At 39.9% G+C, this 21,701-nt stretch overlaps 1 protein-coding gene across 1 annotated transcript in view; it reads left to right on the top strand.

Moving 5' to 3' along the window:
- SVEP1 (sushi, von Willebrand factor type A, EGF and pentraxin domain containing 1) overlaps positions 1-21,701 on the top strand; it is a 196,835-nt gene that overhangs the window by 29,361 nt on the left and 145,773 nt on the right. Inside the window, 1 exon segment of the mRNA XM_030293777.1 lies at positions 142-318. Coding sequence (XP_030149637.1) covers positions 142-318 — 177 coding nt within the window.

Here is a 21,701-nt window from a genome sequence, read left to right as displayed (position 1 = left end):
GTGGGAGTGGGGTGCAGCTGGGAATTAGACGGATATGAAAAGATATTTTCTGCAGCTTGCACCTACATTTTAGTAACTAGAGAATGTAACAGTGATTGGCGAATTTGTTTTTTATTACCCTCTGTCATATGTCATTGATAGATCTGCCTTCTGGGAGTTTTATTCAAGAGGATATGTCTCATTGCTCCTATCTGTGTGAAGCCGGCAAAGACTGCTGTGACCGAATGGCGAGCTGCAAATGTGGGACACACACGGGGCAGTTTGAGTGCATCTGTGAAAAGGGCTATTATGGGGAAGGTCTGCAGTACGAATGCACAGGTGAGTCTCCAGTTTATGCGTCATCGTGTCAGTTATCTGTTGCCGTGTAAAGAAAAGATCCCCAAACTCAGTGGCTTAAAGCATTGATTTATTACCGCTCATGAGTCTGTGGGTCACTTGGGCAGCTTGTCTGGTCTCAGCAGTGCATTTGTCATCAGCTGTGAGTTGGGTCGGCTGCCTCGCTGGTCTTAGCTGGGTTTTCTTACCTGTTTGGGCATCAGCTGGCTGGAGTCTGGTCTATAATGACTTTGTCTAGGACCACTAGGTTGACCTTCGTGTGACCTTTCAGATTCTCTCAGGCTGCCCGGGCTTGTCCCTGTGGGGGTGGCAGAGGTCCAAGAGAGAGAAAGGAAGTTTGCGAGACTTCTTGAAGTCTCGGTTCAGAACTGTGAAAGGGAAGATTTGGGGTCTTTCATTTGTAATCAATCAGTAACCAAGTCTGTCCTAAGCCAAAATATGCTGTCGTCTCTTAGGAGAAGCCAGTGGGATTCTGGTCCTTAGGCCTCATATAACTTACGGGATTGTCACAAAAATTGCGACTTTCACTTGATGATCTTTCACCTCTTCGCAAGCCTCCACATAGGGGCCTCATAAAGCTTGACAGTTGGGGCACCTGGGTGGCTCAGTCAGTTAAGCATCTGACTTCGGCTCAGGTCATTGTCTCACGGTGTGTGGGTTCGAGCCCCGTGTCGGGCTCTGCGCTGACAGCCTGGAACCTGGAGCCTGCTTCAGATTCTGTGTCTCCCTCTCTCTCTCTGCCCCTCCCTGCTCACGTTCTTTCTCTCAAAAATAAGCATTTAAAATAATTAAAAAAATGAAAGCCTTAAAAGTGACATCACTTCACAATGGGTTTCACTTCATCGACATTTGTAATTCTACCTGCTCTAGATTTCCTGACAGGAGAATCTTTATGTTTCTAACATTTTATTAGAAAAGCCAAGAGAGCAACTTAGGATTCTGGTATTTTACATTGTATTTTAGGAACTACTTCTAAATCATATTCTCCTAATCTTTAGAAGTAGTATGTGGCTTTCTGTGATAGCATTTTCTTTGTTCTGTTTTAGCCAAAAGGCAACATTTGCTATTTGGGAAAGATACATTCCCATGGAAATTAACAGCCACCAGGAAAATGTAGGAGCAGTAGCTTTACTTTATACTGCACCATGTGGTCTTTTACTGCTTGTAAAATCATGTGAACATTATTTTATGCTGGCATTTGGGAGGTAGGTAGGCCTGCTCTATAGCACAGAAACGTGGCCCTTCTCTGTCTACGTGACCTGCTGTCTCCTTCCTTTTTTCTCCTTCTCCTCATAGGACATTTCCTCTTGCATTCTTCCTTTATTCTCTTTTACTCCTGTTGCCCCTCAGTTCCTCTCCTTTCATTTCTCCTTCCTCCCCTGGCCTGGGTCCCAGCGGGCAGACACATACTTCCTAGGTCCAACCATCCATGCTCACCCAGCAAATCACTCCTTTCTTGGCTCTGCTCCTACCCCACCCAGCAGGAATTCTCATTTAAGCAGAAGAAAGGGGGGGGGGATCAACCCAACTGCCTCTGAGTTGGCAAAATGCCTCCCCTGGAATCTTCCCACACTTTCATCAACAGCCCGGCTTGGCACTCTCCCCAGCACCCCCTTCTCTCCCCTCCTCCCACCCAAGCCCACCAAACGCAGGCAGAAGCTCTCATTTTCTTTTCTCCGTGCTGTAGTCAGCATGTTTGCTTTCCGTGTGGTCGTAGGCCGAACTGCTCCTTGCCAATAAGCCACTGCCATGTGGCTGCCCAGCCATGCTGGGCTGCAGCCTCCTCTGCTCCGCGACCCTATAATCTCGCATCCTGAGGGAGAAGCAGCAGAATGAGAGAGGGGGCAGTTCACAAACCCACTACCCCCCAGATCCCCAAGTAGCTGCGGCTGCAACCAGTCATGCACCCCAGGCTGGAAGGCACGGCGACAGCAGTCTGTAAATGTGTGAGATTGGGTGGGCTTGTCAGTAGAGCTTCCTAGAGGGGCCAGGAGTACTTTTGCAGCTGGATCTCGCCAAGAACACCAACACAAAAGGATTAATTTATCCATCCCTTCTCTTAAATGAATGAGCCTCAGCTTACTGCTTCCTTTCACGCAAGAGTTAAATTAGATTTAGTTGCATCGATATAAATGTTCATACTGTCATCTTCAGTATTTGTTTCAAAGGGATTAGGAAAAGGAGTGTTGGAACCCCAGTTTGTATGCTGTGATTTGTATATTTGTAGGAGGCGGCACTCATCACTGGCTTCTCCTACATGCTAGGAACTAAGAGAAAATAAATTAATTGCATCTTTCCTGTGGCACGAAAGACTCATTACCAGACTCTTTAGGCAAGGCAAAAAGAAATATTAGCCCTAAATCATCCAGCACTGAAAACGTGGAAGCCGTGATCCTCCTTTTACAATCTGTTCAGTCGACAAATGGCATTGAGCGTGTTTTTCACGCCAAGCCCTGTGCTAGGCACCAGGCAGGGGTTCGATGGTGAGCAGACAGACATGGTCCTCACCTGCAGGGAACTCACAGCCTCCTGACACAAGCCAATTCGTAATCACGCACTGTGATTAAAGAAAAAGGCCTGTGCTGTAAAGAAGGAGCTGCAGGGAAGGCTCTACTAAGATACTAAGATCGTCCCTCTAAGTAAGATCTGAAGGTGCCTTGATAGCAACTATTGTCTTGCTCCAGGAGAGGATGTTACCTTTCGCTCTGAATACTTGGAATTCCCAGTAGTTTTCCTCATTGTAGAAACAGTGCCTTTCAGAACCAAATCATTCCTCTTCAGAGCCAGAAGAAACCTTAGAGGTTATCTGCTTGAAATCCCTCATTCTACAAGAGGAAATTGAGGTCTCAGAAAAGATGAGTATTTTACTTAAGATGGCATATCCAGCCATCAGCAGGACCCCAGGAGGGACCCAGGACACTTCTTATCTAAGTTCTATGTTATTTCCAAGATAGCACGCTGCTTATTTTGCCTTTTTGAAAATATCTTCTTATATACATTGCTCTTCAGAGACCATAGACACCGAAGTGTGCTCAAAGTGTTTAAAAACATAGGAAGATCTGGCTCAAATTCAGCCTCTGCCAATTACAAATGATGTGGGTTTGGATAATTTCTTCTGATTCTCAATTTCTTCTGTAAAATGGGCCTAATACTGGTGTATGTATGTATACCCGATAATGGTATATATATGTGTACATATACACACACATATATCTTTGTATATAGAAATACACAGATGTGTCTATATGTGCATACATATGTGTCTATTTTACATATATTTATATATTTTATATCTGTATATATATTTAGGCTAATTGAGAAAATAGACTGCTTAGGATGGTATCTGGCCCATCAATTCCTAATCATACTAATCCTAATAATACTTTTATGATTAATCACTATTGTGCGATGATATAAGTATTATTATGAGAAAGTTAATGGATGGGTATTTAAGTAGTTACCTCATGTGTGAGATTCTTGAAGATGAATGACACCGTATATTTTATAAAACTTTGCCATGGGAGGATTAGGAAGATTGATGCATGCAGGTGGACAACCATCAAGAAGGCTTACACGTACTCAAGGTAAAAGGAGTGTTGGGAATGCAGTTTTGACCCATGAGTATCCAGTGCAAATCAAGAACGCTGAGTGGAGAGAAGACAGTGAGATAATGTGCCACTTGATGTTGAATGAAGTTGAGCTTGTTTGCTTTGATTACGAAAAACTATGCTGAGGTAACTTGTATTTGTTAATTTCATAGACCAGAATGCTAGAGCTACCTTACCTGTAAGAACTTTTCTCCCTGCTCACTTGGGAGATGAGGAAATTCAATCCTCTGGTCATATAGGAAATAAGTGTCAGAGTGGAAGCCGAATGGAGGTCTCCCAAATCCCTATGGTCCTTCCTTTATACTAGATCATCTTCACTGGTGCTGTCAGCCTTCAAAGAAAGCTGATAACTGTAGGATGAGTGGGCTCTTCTCTTTTTCTCTCCTCGTTCTGGGTGAAGGGCAATCTAGGTTGCTTGGGCTCTCAAACAGTGACTTTCTAAAGCTCTGTCCAAGGCAGTAGCTTTGCTTGAAATGGCCTGAGAACCACTGTCACAGTAAGCAGCTGCTTCACGGACAAGACCTTGATGCCCAGAAAGATCTTAATCATTGGGGATCCGTCCCATATTCTGAACATCTTAGCTTGAATGCAAGCTTGAAGATATTCATTAGAAGTTACTAACAAGTAATGCTCTGACAAAAGAGTTCAATTTTATGAGACATTGCTTAATATGTTTGAGCCGGTTTCTAATTTCCCTTGGCTCAAAACTTTTTTGAGTTCGTCTCAAAATAATCACGTGCTTTTGGCTGGTGGTCTTGGAGAGTGTGTGCTAATAGGTTTTACAGAAGTGAGGACTATATAATAAATAGATAATCCAAAGTAGAATGATGCTTTGTTCGTGTATGTCTCATTCATTTGTGTAATGGCCTTGACCACAGAAACCATATTTGATAGAAGTTCAACTAATGCTAGAAAACCTGCTAGGGAAAGAGAATTTGAAACATAGTTGTAATACTTACAGATCCATATTCCCAATACTCCAGGCTCAGAGAGGCATTGCAGGAAAAGAAACCCAGTGCAGCAACCAAAATAGATTTCAAAATAGTGCAAGTCCTTTGCTTGATTTTCTCTGACTCCAAAATAGGGATTTATAGACCCAAGCAATTCTTAAAATCTCCCCTTTTTAATCATCCTTTCCCTTAGAAACCATAACTCTTCTGTGCTTAACTCTTCAAATTCCTCCCTAAACACACACACACACACACACACACACACACACACACACACACACACCACTCATACTCAAGCACACATATATGTACCTTACAAGACCTAACTCAAACTCTGCATCCTTATCACTCTTTTCCTCCTGCATCTGCATCACCCTCTGGGGTACCAGAGAGGGAGAAAAGCCAAGAATACTTACATATCAGTACTTTTTGTTGTTGTCATAAATCAGTGCTTAAGGCCTATGATATTTTGGTTTTGTTTAAACCTACATAACTCAGTTTCATTTACCGTAAATATTTTGTGTGATTCAAATTCAGGTGTGGGGTTTTAATGCCGCATGTTTATATTTAAAGGATTGAAAAGACATTCCTCTAGGATTAGTAATTGAACTTCAGCTAAGGGAACTGTACTGCTTAACTGTGGAGTCTAGTGAAAAGTAGGTGTTGCTTCCATTTCTAGCTCTAGTATTCCTTTCTTCATTCTGCATCTTTGACATTGGCTTTGACAGGATAATGGATGATGATGATGATGATGATGATGACAGCAATAATAACTGATAATAATTAACTAATATTTTAAGAGCACTTATGATATTCCAGGCACTCACTTTCCCAAGCATTGAGATATATATATATATATATATATATATATATATATATATATATATTTGATATATGTATCACTATATCAATATATTGATCAATTATATTGATATATCAATATATATCAATACACACACACACACACACACACACACACACACACACACCAAGGAAGAGCCAAGGAAGCTAAAAATTGGAGAGGTTGAGTCACTTGTCCTGAGTCACATAGCTAGTAGACCTGGGAGGTGAACCTAAGTTGTCCGGCTCCAGAGCCTATAGTCTGGCCATAGAAATTGGTATTTAACAAACACGCAATTAAAAATATAATTTCAAATTTGCTAAGTGTTAGTTGGACCCTTATGAGATCTTCCGTATTTGATCATTTTCTACCCACAAAATAGTGTATGTTTTAACTGAATACTAGGAAGGAAAAGAAGAAAAGGAGTTATATAAAATGCAGATCTGCTTAATGTTTTTTAATTATGGCTCACTCATAGAATAAACTTCAGGCTTATTAGCATGGCATAAAGGCTTTGCCTGAGTTGGCCTGTCTTTACCCTTTGAGCTAAAAGCTGGAACTAGTTATAGTTTCCACCAAATACCGTGCTATTTCTTTCCTCAGACCTTTTTTCATGCTTCTTCTGGTTCTCTTTTCCACCACACCCAACTATTTTCTTTGTCCTACCTCATCCAATTAGTGATTCTAACAGGCACTGAAGGACTCATTTTGTATCCCCACTGCCTACCTTCAGAAAAAGAGTAAATGCTAAAGAAAAAACGATGTAGGTAAGAGGTCAAGTTTAATACCAGAGTCTTAAGTAGACGAGAATCCATTTTTGAAATCTCAGTCAAAGCATGGTTTCCATGTCTGGCTTGGGGACCACAGGATCCCTAGCCCAAAGGCACATGGTAAGAAAAGTTCAAGAATGTATTTTTTTAATGTAAAATATTTACATTTGGTTAAACTTTGTCAACAATAAATCAAATTCAGTCTATGGTTGATATCTGGATTGGTCATTTTGGATGGCTAGGTCATCAAATCAGTTGTGAATAGCCAGTGAACTCTCATTGTAAATCCATGCAAGGGCAGCTGTTCTAAACTTTCCCCTGAAGGGATTTGAGAGATTCAGAGTATGAAGACAATAGGCATCTTGAGGACACTGCTCCTCTGCAGACATTGACTCTATTTCAGTGAGTTTGGAATGATTCGCAGATTGGAAATTATAGCTGGATAAGGGCCAAGGCTGAGGGCTCGATAAAAAGCGGAAGCCCCAGTTACATTATTTTTCATAAAAGGAGGATACACCATAGAAATAGAAACACTAAAATATTTGTGTGGAAATATCTTATGCACGTAAATATATGCACATGAATCCCTACCCCCTACTGCACACAGATATTTTCTTGTCTAAATATTATGTCATTTCTTTGGAAAGAGAGAGGACAGAGAGCTCTACAAATTCTTGAATGGAAACCAAAACATTTGGAAATCTTGTTCTCTGAGCAGAGCTTAGCTGACTTTTTTTTTCCCCAAAAAACATCCCCAGCAGTGCCTAATAATGGGTTTGTAAGGTACAAGGAATTTGTACAATGTATTCCTATTTGCTTTTTATGAGAGAATATTGCTAGCAGGTTGACACTGATTCCCACCAACTTAAGGTTGCTGCCTAGAATAGTTTAGTTTGTTCAGTTTTTCACTGAGTGAGGTAGGTATTCAGTCCTGGTGGTGCATTTTCCAGCCTATCACGATTTTATAACAGGGAAATGCATAAAATTAGATGCCTACAACCATAGGTGTGAATCACCACCAAACTCCCAAGTCAATAAATTGTATTTTCAGCTCAGTTATTGTATTCTTCCAGTCTGTGACTTCTGTTTGGTACTTTCTCATATTTTCTGGCTCTCTGTTGAAGTCCTCACTGTGCTCATCCATTCTCCTGGGTTCAGTGAGCATCTTTTTGAACCATTACTTTGAAGTGCATCAGGCAAATTAGTTATCTCCATTTCATCAAGGTTTCTTCTGCTAAAGTCTTATATTGTTCTTTTGTTTGAAAAATATTCCTCTGTTTCTCCATTTTGCTTGACTCTCTGTGTTCGTGTCTATGCATTAGACAAAACAGCCACCTCTCCCAGTCTTGAAGCAATGACCTCCTATAAGGAGATGAAACTTAACTTTGGTTGTCTCTCAAACCTTTGCGATTGTCCAAGCAGCCATTTTTATTTTTAATGGCTTTCAGTTGTTAAGGGTGTGCCAAGACCTGACAGTGTCCCAAATGGGAGGAACGCAGTTAGCATCTAGATACAGATTGATTAGAAGCCAGACCCTCAGGAAGCAGCTTTTAAAGTATGCAAATATACATAGTCTTGTGGGAATGCTTGCATAAGCCGTGGCATTCCTGGCCACTAGAGCCAGGTGATCTAGAGGTGTCCCCTGGGTGGCTATTGGAAAAATTGAACCTCCAGTGGAGCGTATATACTCCTGTGGGGGAGATGTTGGTGAGCTGTAGCAGGAGGAGGGAGAGCACCAAGATAGCATCCACCTGCCTCTGTTCCCTCTCAGCAGGAAGCATCTGTGTGCCAAACCAGAGGCTGCGCTTGCAGGCCGAAGCTCCAGGATAAGCAACAGGCCTCTAAAAGACAGGGGGTGTTGTCTCTGGAGTGCCCTGGCGGTGGTAGCCTGCCAAGAACTCTCCCTCCCATTGATACCATCTGTGGGACCCAGGAGCAAAAGCCCGTGGCCACCAGAGCCAGGTGATGAAGGGGCAGCCTTTATTAGGCTGCAGCTGCAAAGCCAGGGCCCCAGACCGGAGATACTGTCACCATAGAATGTGGCAGAGAGACTTCATACAGATGGCACGTGCTGGGAAAAAACCCTCAAAGACCTCGCATTTGAAACAAACAAACAAGATGGTGCCCGTTGGCTAGCAAACGTGAAGATGGCGCCTGCCAGCCAGCAGGCTTCTAGCTGTGAGCTGTGCGAGATGCCTGCCCACCAGGCCGACCCTTTAGGGTTAGCAAATGAGCCTCATCATGTGAGGTCTGGGTGCCTCCGGATTGGCTGCGGGTGGCTGGGCGGGGGCAGGTGAATCGAGGGATTCCTGAGAGACCCGCTTCTAGGTTGGATATGGCCCTGTGCAGCTTGTGAACACAAGCCTTGAGCCTGAGTTGGTTTTCAAAGCTACACGTTTTCTGGGCTCATCTCTCAGGTGTAGGTCTCAAAAGTTCAGGTGTCTGATGTAGGATTCAAACCCTTCACTCTTCAAGGAGATGCCCTGGGCTTTGAGTTTCCTCCCATTGGTGGGTCACCCCGGGCAGGGATGGGGTTTATGATGAGATGGTATCCTAGTCTCTCCTACACACCAAAGTGGGCCTTCTCTTTTTGTCTGATTCGTAGTGGTTGCTCAGTTTTTAGTTTCTTTCAGAGGAAGTTGTTCCATATGTAGCTGCAGAGTCAGTGTGTCCTTGGGATGAAGTGAGCCCAGGATCCTCCTATATCATTATCTTGAACTGGAATCTCCCAAAGTCAGTATGTTGTGTCTTTTAGGAGTACTCATAAAAATATATCCAGTATTCTAAAATTGTGAAAATAAGGATTATAACCTTATTAGAACCTATAGAATCTTACTTTTTCTCCTTCTGTTTCCTAGCCCCATTATAAGTAAATTCAGTAACAAGAAAAAGGATGCAAAGAAAAACATTTAACATATGCTAATTGGTAGTCCTTAAATATTTTGCTCATGTCACCCCTAAAATAACTAAAAACCCATGTACCCCTTGTTGATTTTTAAATAGCTATCGAAAAGTTTTCAGCAAGATTTTTAAAGATGGTATTTCCATAATTCAGTATTGCCTTTTAAAATAAAAGTGTTATATCACTTTTAAATGTACCCTTTGAAATCTCAATACTATAGCAAATTTGATTCCTTCTGGTAATATTCATTTGTGAAGCAGCTTTTTTCAATGGAGAGACTTTGCGTGGTTTCTTATTTTCTTAGATCTCTTCCCTTCTCCTGGTACCATGTGATTCGAATACAGTAAGTTTTTATCTTCTAAAGCCTTTTATTGATCACAGAATTCTACTTCTCTGCCATGAAAATTGTGGATATATATTGAAATTAATTTTTAAATTTTCTGTGATCAAAATTGATGTTAGATATCAAGTATTAGAGTTATTATTATAATTGTTATTTGTATATAATTTGTCAGAGCTATTACTCCTTTTGATACTTACTCCCTGTAGAAATAAGATGCTATTGGAGATTTCATCTTTTCATGGGATGGATCATTAATTAATTCATGTGCCCGTGGACTTCTGCTATAAGAATAAAGGCATATGTGACATCAATTTCATTTCTCTTTTTCATTTTTGTAGGTCTTAGTGCTGAAAACCTTCATACAAATGTGTAGATGGAGCTTGAAAGAGTTGTGTGACATTGACGTCACTTCATTCTTTGAGTTCCTCCTGAGTTATGTGCCAAAAATAAATGAGTGATCTATCATCAAAAAAATATTGGAGATGATTAGCTGACTGTTCCCTTTGGTCCTTTTTCAATGTTATTGAAACTGAAGAATTGGAATGCTTTTGACTTGCAAAAGTAGTTGTTACCCAATCATTATAACCATTCGCTTTTTCACAAGTTTCTGGGAGGTCCCCTAGAGACTTTACTAGGACACGTTAAAGGACTATTTAATATGGAAGAGCTTTGTTTAATTATGTCTGGGAAAATCAAAACAATACAAATTTCAATAAACTTTTAGCAATCCAGTAGTTTCCGATAAAATTATTTTACCTTAGAATGTGCATTAATATATCCTTACCAAAATCTTGGAGCCACAGATTTAGCTTATTTAATCTATGGACAAATATCTATATATAACCTATTTGTGAAAATGGTTCACACAGTTAAACCTATCCTCCAAATCTTTTCTGAGAGAAAAAGGCTAAATAAACTAATGCACATTCCAGTGGCCAGCATATTGCTTTAGATTTCCACAATTGATGAATAAGGCAGAGAGCCTGCTCTTGAGTCTCTCAGCTGGATAGAAGTTGCTGCTGCCTTCAGTATTTCCCGTCGACAATTTCTTCCTTGCTTTGCCCTCATTGGACTCTTCTAAAGAAGTGACATATTCTTTGACAGTAGTCAGGAAGTTGGAAAGAAAAGGTGGTAAATGAACAATACCTTTACTGGTACTTTCCCAGCCTACAATGTTTCTGAATTCAGAACATCCCAGAAACGAGCCAAAATACTCCATTTCTAAGGTCAGGAAATATTGAATGATATTTAACTGGGATATGTGAAAAACAAGGAACATTTCTTAGAGGACTTGCTTATGGTACCTTAATTAAAGAAAGGTTTCCAGATACCAAGAGTTTTGAATTGTGCTGAAGGTTTGCCACCTTGGGACAATGCACCGTAGTAAGATTCAAAAGGGATGAAAAGTACACATTTCTTTTGAAAAAATGAATGAAGGGCAGTTGTGAAGAGGTGCTGTGGATGCTTTCTTTGGTACATCAGCTTAGGTAAGAGTACCTGTCAATGTTGAGGTTCTGGAAATTGTTTCTCTAAAAAGATTCGTGCTACAACCGCATGCCTCTTGCAGTTTTCCCCTATTTATGTTCCTCATTTGTAGAAGAGGAAACAGTGTTAAAGAATTTAAGAAATTTTCCTAATGCCATTCAACCATAAAGCAGTTAGCATGCACACCCAGTTCTCTCAGATCCTAGTGTCCGTATTGTCTCTGAGCCATTAGATTGCCCACGATCCATCCATAGCACTTACTGCATGGTCATTCTCCATCAAAGAAATGATCCAGAAATATTTTGATGCTCTTTCCAGGTTGTATTTAAAGGCAACTCTTGCTTCCAAGTTGTAGCTCAGCATCCCAAATGTTTGGTTCTGTGGGGTCTGCGCGGGGTTGATACTTTACTGAACGATAGATGATAAGCCAAGTTTGGGTGATAGCCAACTGTTGGCAATTTGAAAATGACAGCCCAAGCTAGAGAAAGTGAGACTCGCTAAAATCATGATGTGCCCTATAGTATGCTAAATGCATATATATCTGTCTTACTTTTTTTATATATGATATATATAAATCTTAGCATCTGTATATATCATACATATATGTATGATATCTGTATGTATAGTTCTTGAGTGCAGTTAGTGGCATTAATCTTACTCATAAATCCTAGTTCTGTCACTTACTGTGTTCTTCTGGGCAAGTTTTTTTTACCTCTGTGGACCTCAGTTTTTTAGTCTATAAAATAGGGCTAGTAATAGTAGGATCGTTATAAAAATTAATGAGATAATGTGTGCAAAAAGCTCACTAGGAGGCTTGGCATATAGTAAGTGTTTGCTTAATTTAAATTTTTTCTATTTTTTAACAGTTATTCGTTTTTGAGAGATGGAGAAAGACAGAGCATGAGTGCGGGAGGGGCAGAGAGAGAGGGAGGCGTGAAATCACAAGCAGGCTCCGGGCTCTGAGCTGTCAGCACAGAGGCCGACGAGGGGCTCGAACTCACGAACTGTGAGATCATGACCTGAGCCCAAGTCAGACACCTAACCTACTGAGCCACCCAGGCGCCCCTCCCCCCCCTTTTTGGCTTAAATTATTACAGTCTATAGTATGATTCTCAACAGGGAGCGATTTTGCCCCCCCAGGGGGTACTTGGCAATGTCCAGAAACAATATGGTTTGTCCCAGCTGGAAGGAGCTACTGTCATCTAGTGGCTGGCAGCCAGGGATACTGCTAAATATCCTATAATACACTAACCATCATCAACAAGTCCCAAATGTCAGTAGCACTGGGGTTGGGAAACTGTGCTCTGTACTGACAAACTGAGTTAATGCTTTAACATAAGATTCAAAAAGCATTACCGGATCTCTTTTTAAACTTGTAGAGGAAACATCAAAGCCACGTGATTCTACTAGGATTAAATTATCTCTTGGTTACGAACATTGCAGCATCTTCTCCTCCAGCTATCTCAAACCCTTGCGGCTTCTCACACACGTCAAGGCCTTTCATGGCTCCAAGTTTGTGCATTTTGGTCCCCTTTGCCTAGAATATCCCACATCTCTTCTATTTCTTACTGGTACTTTGGGGTTCACAACAAATTCACTTCTCCCGTGAAACTTTTCCTTTCATCCCTTCCTGCATAGATTCATTGCTCTAGCAATGAGTTTGGGTAGCGTTTTTGGTTTTTTTAAATACCTCTCTCTTTCTGTTAAGACCCACCACATGGTATTATCATTTGGGGTAGTTTTTTTTTTTTCTTTACTATTCTATGAATTCCTTTAAGGCAGGATTGTATCTATCTCTCTCTCTTTTTTTTAATAACCTCTGCTACATGGCACAGGGACTTAGAGTAAGCATTAATAAACTTTGAAGAATGAATGAATAAATAAAGCGAACTGTATGTTCAGATACTAGAACACAACATATGGAAACTCTGCTTGGTTCCCAACTTCCTGGGAATTTTCCATTCCTTTTTTGGAGAAGTGAAGGTGAACAAGTCTACTGACCCTGAGAAGCACTGGCTTAGAATCAAAGCAAGCCATCTGGAAGGCTGAGTTCAACAATAGGAAGTGGCTAATAACACATTTATCTCTTTTATGTTATCTAGTTATTGGTATTATTTCCAAAATCCAGTCCTAAAACAATGGTGTGTGTGTGTGTGTGTGTGTGTTTGTGTGTGTGTGTGTGTGTGTGTAAAGCTGTTTGAATATATTGATGATTGATAGTTTGGCAAAGTGTTTTAATTCATCTAGCAGTGTAAGACAGCATTCCGGGATGATGTGGATTTTTACCACTTTAGCAATCATTTAATGAATATATAAAGCAAATCATTGTTACTATGTGTAGGATAATGTTAGCGGTCAGGAAAATTTCCATTGAAACTTGAGATTTATAAATTTTGTCAAAATATGGAAGCAGGTATATGAAAATATGTCATGAACTATGGAACAAGTTATAAGAAAAGACAAATCAAATGCACATTATATGTGAAATACTGAAGGCACAACCATAAACATTAATGTTGAAGCAACATTCAACATCTGTTTCACGATCGATATTTAATATTTTGAACAAAAAAAGAGCTGTTTTACTATTGTATGTAGTATTAGTCTTAACCTAGAAAATACAAAGAAGTAAATTGGAAACCACTAGAATTAATAGATTTATAAACTGACAAAATAAAATACAATTAAAAGCAATAAATTTTTATGTAGAAACTTTTGGTTTAAAAAACCTTATCAAATCTCTTTTACAGTAATAAGGAAAATATATATATTTCCTGAGAATAATTTGAAATAGAATTATGTGATCCCCATGAGGAACTGTAAACTTTTATTGAAACCAATTATGAATAAGAAGGTCAATTTATGACTTTAAGCAGAAGGAATATGAGTTTCTAGTCATGCTAGTGCTCACATACACTGTTCATGGTATTCTGTTTCACAGATCAAGGTATCTGTAAGGCAATGGTTAGCCATGAAGAAATAACCTCCAACTACCAACCAACCACACCTGTGTAGTGTACCCCAGACTTTAAAATACAGTGTTTTGATCTTGGATATTCTTGGATGTACCTTGAAATTTTGCTTTCCTGCCTTTTGCTTTTTAATTTTTATTACGTTTTTAATTTTGAGATAATTGTAGTGTCACATGCAGTTTTAAGAAATAATACAGGGGCGCCTGGGTAGCTCAGCCGGTTAAGCGTCCAACTTCCGCTCAGGTCATGATTTCATGGTTCGTGAGTTTGAGCCTTGTGTCAGGCTCTGCGCTGACGGCTCAGAGCCTGGAGTCTGCTTTGGATTCTGTATCTCCCTCTTTGCCCCTCCCCTGCTCATGCTCTGTGTCTGTCTCTGTCTCTGTCTCTCTCAAAAATAAATAAACATTAAAAAAAACTATTTAAAGAAATAATAAAGAATAGGGTGCCTGGGTGGCACAGTCTGTTAAGCATCTGACTTCAGCTCAGGTCATGATCTCATAGTTCATGAGTTTGAGCCTCACGTCTGCCTTTGCACTGACAGCTCAGAGCTTACTTTGGATTCTCTGTCTCCCTTTCTGTGCCCCTCCCCTACTCATACTCTCTCTCTCAAAAACATAAATAAACATTTAAAAAAAGAAAAGAAAAAAAAAGAAATAATACAGAGCAATCCCCTATATCATTTTCCTAGTTTCTCTCCGTGGTAGCATCTTGCAAAACTATAGTTAATAATCTTGCAAAACTATAGTTAATATCACAGTGCAGATACTGACATGGATGTAGTCAGGATACGCAACAGCCCCACCACCACAAGGATTCATAATATGCTCTTGTAGAGCCCCAACACTTCCCTTCTACTCCTAGTTGCCCTCACTTTGACCTCCTGCAAATGCTAATCTGTTCTCCATTTCTATAAGTTTGTCATTTCAAGAATGTTAAATAATCATTCGCTCAGCAGAGAAAGAGGGACCATGAGCATTGCCTTATGCCTGCCAAGTGAACATAGATATCTACATTCCTCATTTTGCTACTAGTGACCCTGATATGAATGTGTGTGAGGGGATTCTCATTACTGCTGGCTGCAGATGGGATTTCTGGCTCTAGGAAGGCCTCCCTATTGCTCCCCAGTCACTACAAAGAGGGGACCTCTTTGCTGCTTGGTGGTGATGAAAGTTCTGACTCTCCACGGGCTGGCTTTGACAGCACTCCAGGGGGCAGAGGAAAGACCCTTTGCTACTTTCTGGTGGGTGTGGAAGTGAGAGACAGTGCTCACCTCTGTGGTCTCCACTGGTGTGAAAGGCTACTTGACCTTCTCTGATACCACCTGCAGAAGTGTTGGGGTGCCTTGCTAGAGCTTTGTAAGAGTAGAAATCTAGACTTCCCACTTGGTCTCTCCCTGGTATGGCTGCATTGGGCCACAGTTTTGTTTCGTAATTTTATTTTATTTTATTTTATTTTATTTTATTTTATTTTATTTATATTTATATTTATATTTATATTTATATTTATATTTATATTTATATTTTTGTGTGTGTGGTGTTTGGCTGGAGTAGAGGAGTTGAGCGGCTCTTGTCTAAAAGTGTCCTAAGTTGCTGGGTGTCTGTTTCTTCATCCTTTGGCTGGAGAGAGCGGTATTTTGTTGTTTTGGGGTTTTTTTGTCCATTCCCATTGGTGTTCTGGATTGCCAGCTTCTGTAGCCCTAAGTCTGGGATATGTGAGGTAAAAGGAAGCCCAAGGGACTCACTGCCATGTTGGGCTTTGGTTCTCAAGGTCCCTAGCTGGTCTGCCTTTTTATCCGTGTCATTTTATGTTTATTTTATATGTAACATTCAGAGGTTTTAGTTGTACCACTAGGAAGACTGAGAAAAAGTGCACCTACTCCATCTTCTCAGAAACAGATTCCTCTGCTTTTTGTGTGCATCAGATCTTCTCTAGGGACAGATTTTTCCATGTTGGTTTTATCAGTCCGACTGTGGTATTACTTTTTATGTGTGACTTACTTAGGGACACCTTTTGTGGAAGCACAGCGGTATCAGTTTTCCCACATATTATACCCAGTGATGACTTTGTTTCTACTGAAATCAAAAGTGAAATGGAAAAAAAATAAAGATCAATAAATAAAGGCTAACAATTTTAGAAAAGGCTATAGAGAAAATCTTGATTTTTTGCAGTTAAGCAAAAAAGAAAAAAAAAACATTCATCAAAGCTCAAAGTTCTTAAACGATCCTTACATATAGGGAAAAATGGAAGTGACTGAATCATGCCATGCGTCTGAGAATGAAATGTTATGGTCCTTCTGAATAAGTCTCCAGAAGTCACCCAAAGTGATCTTGTCACGTACCTTAACTTAAACATTGTCATTGTTCTTACTGTTCTAAGGATAAACTCCTAGGTTTCGAATGTGGCCTACCCAACCTTCATGGTTTTGGCACTCACTCTCTTTTCTGGCCTCTCTGTACTCCAGGCAGAGTGAACACGTGTATTTTCAGGCATGCTCTCTCTTGCCTCTGGGCCCGCACATGTCGATGCCTCTGTTTTGAATGCCGTTGCCCTCAGCCTACACTTCTCACTGGTGTGCATAATCATCTGTGTCAAAGCGGAATGACTGTAAGGTACAGATGGAGTTCTGTGTTATCCCCTGGCCCCTGTAGCCCATTACCTGTCATACCCTTTTCATCTCTACAGAGGGTCATGAAATTTTACAAACATGATCACCCATCATGTCATGATGGCAAAACAAGTTCTTCAATTGGTTATATAACTCAGAGAAGGGCAGACAGTGTCAGAGCCAGTAATAATTAGCAGAATTCTCATCCAAGGATTCTGTACTTGATCCTTCGCACCACACCCTGCTTTAATGGATGAAATGGGAGAAAGGTGATGACACAGTGAAACTTGCAATTTTATTTACACACAGATTATTCAGAAAATAATCCAAACATTTTAACATGGGAATATGGAAGGAAAAATATTGCTTCATGAGCGGACTACTTCAAGGTGCAGTGACTGGACCACACAGATATCAGAATGAATGCCAGGTGGAATAAGGGTTTTATGGAAACTCCAGAAGGAAATCATTTCAATCTATCCATTGACTCCTTTAACTGTCAAATATCTCTTAGATATTTTGGAAGATATGATTATTGCCCCAAACTTGCCTTAAAGTAGCTTATCATGAAATGGAGCTATAACTATAAAGAAGTCAGAATGTGTGTCATGAACAAAGTGTTATAGCTGATCTGGTTCTAAGCAACTGAGATTGAATGAAAATTAAAATGTTGTGACATGTATGATACACGAAAGGCTATCACTGTTCTGAAAATATTTAGTTATGAAGGTAATGGGATTTTCACCGGGTTTGAATGATAGGACTTGGACAGTTAGAAATAGGAGATACCACTGTGGAGAACAGAAAGTACAGACCCGTGATGGGGACTGGTGATAGCTTGTATGGATGGATGAACGGGCTATATCTGTGAACATAGTGGGGTTCAGAGCAAGAAAGGTAGGGAGTAGGAACTAGATTGTACTCGGGCTTGAATTCCATGCTACAGAGATGGCCTTTGGTTAACTGACAACTGCAAGACATTGAAGATTTTTGAGCAGGAAAGTGGCACGTTCAAAACGATGTTACAGGAATATGAATTCGGCATCTGTGGACAGAAATCACTGAATGTAACCTAGAACAAGAATTGTATGTATGGAGGTTACAGAATCAATCATATCGTAAAATAATTAGGTATAATTAGTGTAACAACAGTGAGCATGGAAAACAACAGGTAAACACATTTCCAAACTACCAAATATCTTAAAGCCTTATTGAAGGCGAGTGTGGCCTCAGACTTTACTCGTCACTTACACTCCTTATAAGACCACAGGGAAACAAATTTGACACTAAACACAAAACCATACTCAGAGCTTTCTTCCTTTCTTACTGCCAAGGTTGTTCTTAGATTCAACTTGCACCACTGCTCTCTTTCCTTAGGAAAGGCTAATATTCAGCAGCTATGCATTAGTCCAGTTGTAAAAGTTGTTGAGATATTGAAATACTTATGTACTGACTGGTAAATGGCTACTGCCCTAAGTCTCTTGAATTTTCCTTCACTGATCTAACCCCTTTTCCAGGGTCACTGGCACCTATCCCATGGTCCAGCACGTGTAGAGGCAACATCTGGCAGATGGGTGGGCCTGCAGAATTCTGCGTGATGCTACAGCTAATGTCTCTTGTCAGTGATCAGTGGTCGTGCCACTGAGTTGTAGTATTTTGAATATCACCCTTCCATGGATGGTGTTTTCTCCCAAAATGTTCTCATGTTCTTCAAGCAATAGACCTACACATATTTGAATCTCAGGGGTAGATCCACCCTAGGTTCAAGTTGAAACCCTGTTGCACTGAAACTCATAGGATTTCACATTTAGATAATTGATTAATTGGTTATTTTATTTTTTAAAAAGAGAACAAATCTACACCTATATTTACTTTTCAGTAAGTTTAAATCCGTGAGGGGCACAGCATCACACGGATTCTGTGGCCATGGCCTTAGCAGGAAGACTGCTTTGTAATCTGGCATGAGCCATGCCACTGTTTTCCATGCACAGAAGTTACTTTTCCCCAGATTATTCTGGTTTTTATCAGTTTGCCACCAGGAGTCACTGTGTTGTTCTTTGTTTTGCACACATAAGCACATCTCTTGCCTAAATAGAATTCGGTTTCATCTCGACCATAAACACCTTCAACTTTAAGAACTGTGTGCTCCCAGCAAAAATGACCTTGGACCACAGCCTTCCAGACATGTTTGTCATTTTAGGAGTCCTGTTCCCAGCAGGCCTCCGCAAGCTCCAAAATGGCCTGATTAATTAGTAATTTTAAAAAAAGTTAATACCCAGTGTTCATGAGAGTACAATAAGATATATACTTTTAGCCCTAATAAAGTATTTGACTTTAATTCAAATATAAAGTAATATAAATATAGAAATATAAAGTAATTCGACAATAGTCTAATGAGTTTGAAAAGTTAATACTATTTTGCTTAAGAGAAAAGATTTTCGATGGATGAAAGAAATAAGAGAACAAGATGATTGCATGAAAGTTACTTATAATTATTAAAAAACTGGATTCAACTTAAATATCAAACATTAAACCAATGTGGTTTAGCTTACAGTAAATTTTATTTTCTTCTTTATATGATTCTGAGTCATTAGCTATTTTAGAAAGAATAAACAAGGTTAAAGATAATTTTAAAATCCCCAGTGGCCTCTCCTAAAAGTGTTTGCCCACCAAGTTTTCATTATAAAACTTAGGATGATCTCACATTTCTCGTCTAGACAGTAGACACCTTAAGACAATTAAGAAGACAGAATTTTCAACCCAAAAGACCTTGTATTCTGTACTCAGCCAGGTCATATTTACGTGTGAGCTTGTGGGTGTGTGTGTGTGTGTGTGTCACATATATTGTTTCTTAATACATAATAATAACTTTGCTGATGCATCCTCTTTTGGACACAGTCTTTTGAGGCTTTTCGTTTTTGTTTTTTGATAGACTTGTCCTGATCCATCAGTAATCTCCTCTCTAGTCTGAGCAGGTGCTTCTATTTGCAACATGGCGTCCCGCCGCGAGTGTGCCATTTGCTCCTTTGGCACCACACAGTTACTCGAATTCAGTTGAGTCCAAATACGCTGCACTTCAGCCAAATGAGCTACCCAATGGCAGGGAGATTGACAGGCTCCTAATTCGTTTACGACAGATTCAGTTGTGTGGCATCCAAGGCAGTTAAAAGTCTCCTTATCTAATTCATTAATGAAAATCGGAAGGATCTCGGCTCTCTGGTAGAAGCGTCGTTCTTTGTATGCATGCCCACGTCCTTGTCTTGTAGTTATGAAAATATTGGCTCGGCATGGGGAAAGAGAACTGGTTCTCTTCTAGGGCGGTGGATCCCTGTGCTCGAAATTTGAACAGAACTCTTTGTAGGAACATTTTCCTTATTCAGACCAGATCCATAAAGTTGAGGAGGAACATGATGTTGTAATAATAAAGAACCTTTCTCTGGGAGCCCAGACATTTGCTTGGTGCCCTTCATAGATAGAGCAGAACCGGGGTGGCACTGTCATCTACCTGAATGGGCACCCTTGGGGTGGTGTAGCACACAGCCTGAATGCAGCTGATGTAGCTACCGTACCACTATATTCTTTAAAGGAATTCGTTAACCTTTAAAGATGAGTTGTGCAAGGAAAAGAGGCTCTTAACAATTATCACAGTTTTAAAAAATTAATCTTAGATTATGTGTAAGAAGGAAGTTTATAAAATATTTGTTACTGTATAACGGATGTTATTTATTCTAGCTAAAATAGTCATCTAACAGTTTAATATTGTGGATAAGATAGAGTAGAGAGAATGGAGGCTCCCTTATATTTTACAAATTCCAAACTGGCTGATGTTTTAATTTGCATCAATCAAAGGATTCCTCTGTCAGCCGAGCAGAAGACTAATGTTAGCACAACATGATAATTTCAAGAATCACACTGCCAGTAATAGTAGCTGATAGCTGCCAAGATGTTTCTGAAAAGAGAAAGTGGTTATTTTAACAACTAAAAGAGCAATTAAGAAATAATATTTGGTACATTTCCAGGAAGGAAACATTTCATGACAAAAAAAAAAAGAACATACCTGGCCCTTTACCATCACTTGTGAAACTTGTTCAAACCATGGTTTTATTTAGTATTTTCAACTTTTGCTTGGTTTTAGATGAGGAGTTTTCCCCCTTGGGTATCAAAGAAGTTGATTACACCTCTCCCACTAGAATTGTGCAATGCCTTTAAATAGTTCTCCTAAAGTCTGTTTTCCATTATCATTATGAATTTCACAATACATTTCCAAATGTACTTTTGGATATTTTTATCCAAAACACTGTTCTCCAATGTTATAAACTCTTGATTACTCAAAACAGTTTGGAGAGTAATATTGTTAAGATTGCTTCCTTTTTATGTAATATTATTTTAAAAATAAATTGTAGAATCTGTAAACCGAATCTGATTGCTCCTATGGAAGATTTCTTTAACTTACTTTCTAGTATTACTCTATTTCTAGAATCATCAACTGTTAGCATTGAAAAGGTCAGGGCCATCATCAGTTGTAACTTCTGTAGTTTGTAGGAAAAGAGAAGAAAGTCACTTGCCGGTGACCCTGTCCCTTGTCAGCAGAAGAGCCAAGGTTGCATGCAACTCGGTGGTCTTGACCCCAAGGTCAATGCCTTCACATCACCTGATTGTTATTCTCTTTGACTTTAGTCCTCCTTCCGCACTAACCCGCCCTGCACCTTCCAACACAGCTGCTTGCCCTTGCCCTTCTTTGATTGAGTGACTTGGTCAGGCGATGCAATGGCTAATGGCTAGGTCAGATAATTGGAAGACTCTGAACATACAAGGGCATGTTCATATTACTGAGAGAAAGAGACAACTGCATATTTTACATACAGTGTGTCATGTGCCAGAGCAGAGGT

The sequence above is a fragment of the Lynx canadensis genome, chromosome D4 (genome assembly GCF_007474595.2).
Source record: "Lynx canadensis isolate LIC74 chromosome D4, mLynCan4.pri.v2, whole genome shotgun sequence".
Lineage (NCBI taxonomy): Eukaryota > Metazoa > Chordata > Mammalia > Carnivora > Felidae > Lynx > Lynx canadensis.
Note: the sequence above shows the minus strand (reverse complement) of the source record. Positions and strands in the feature narration are given on the sequence as shown.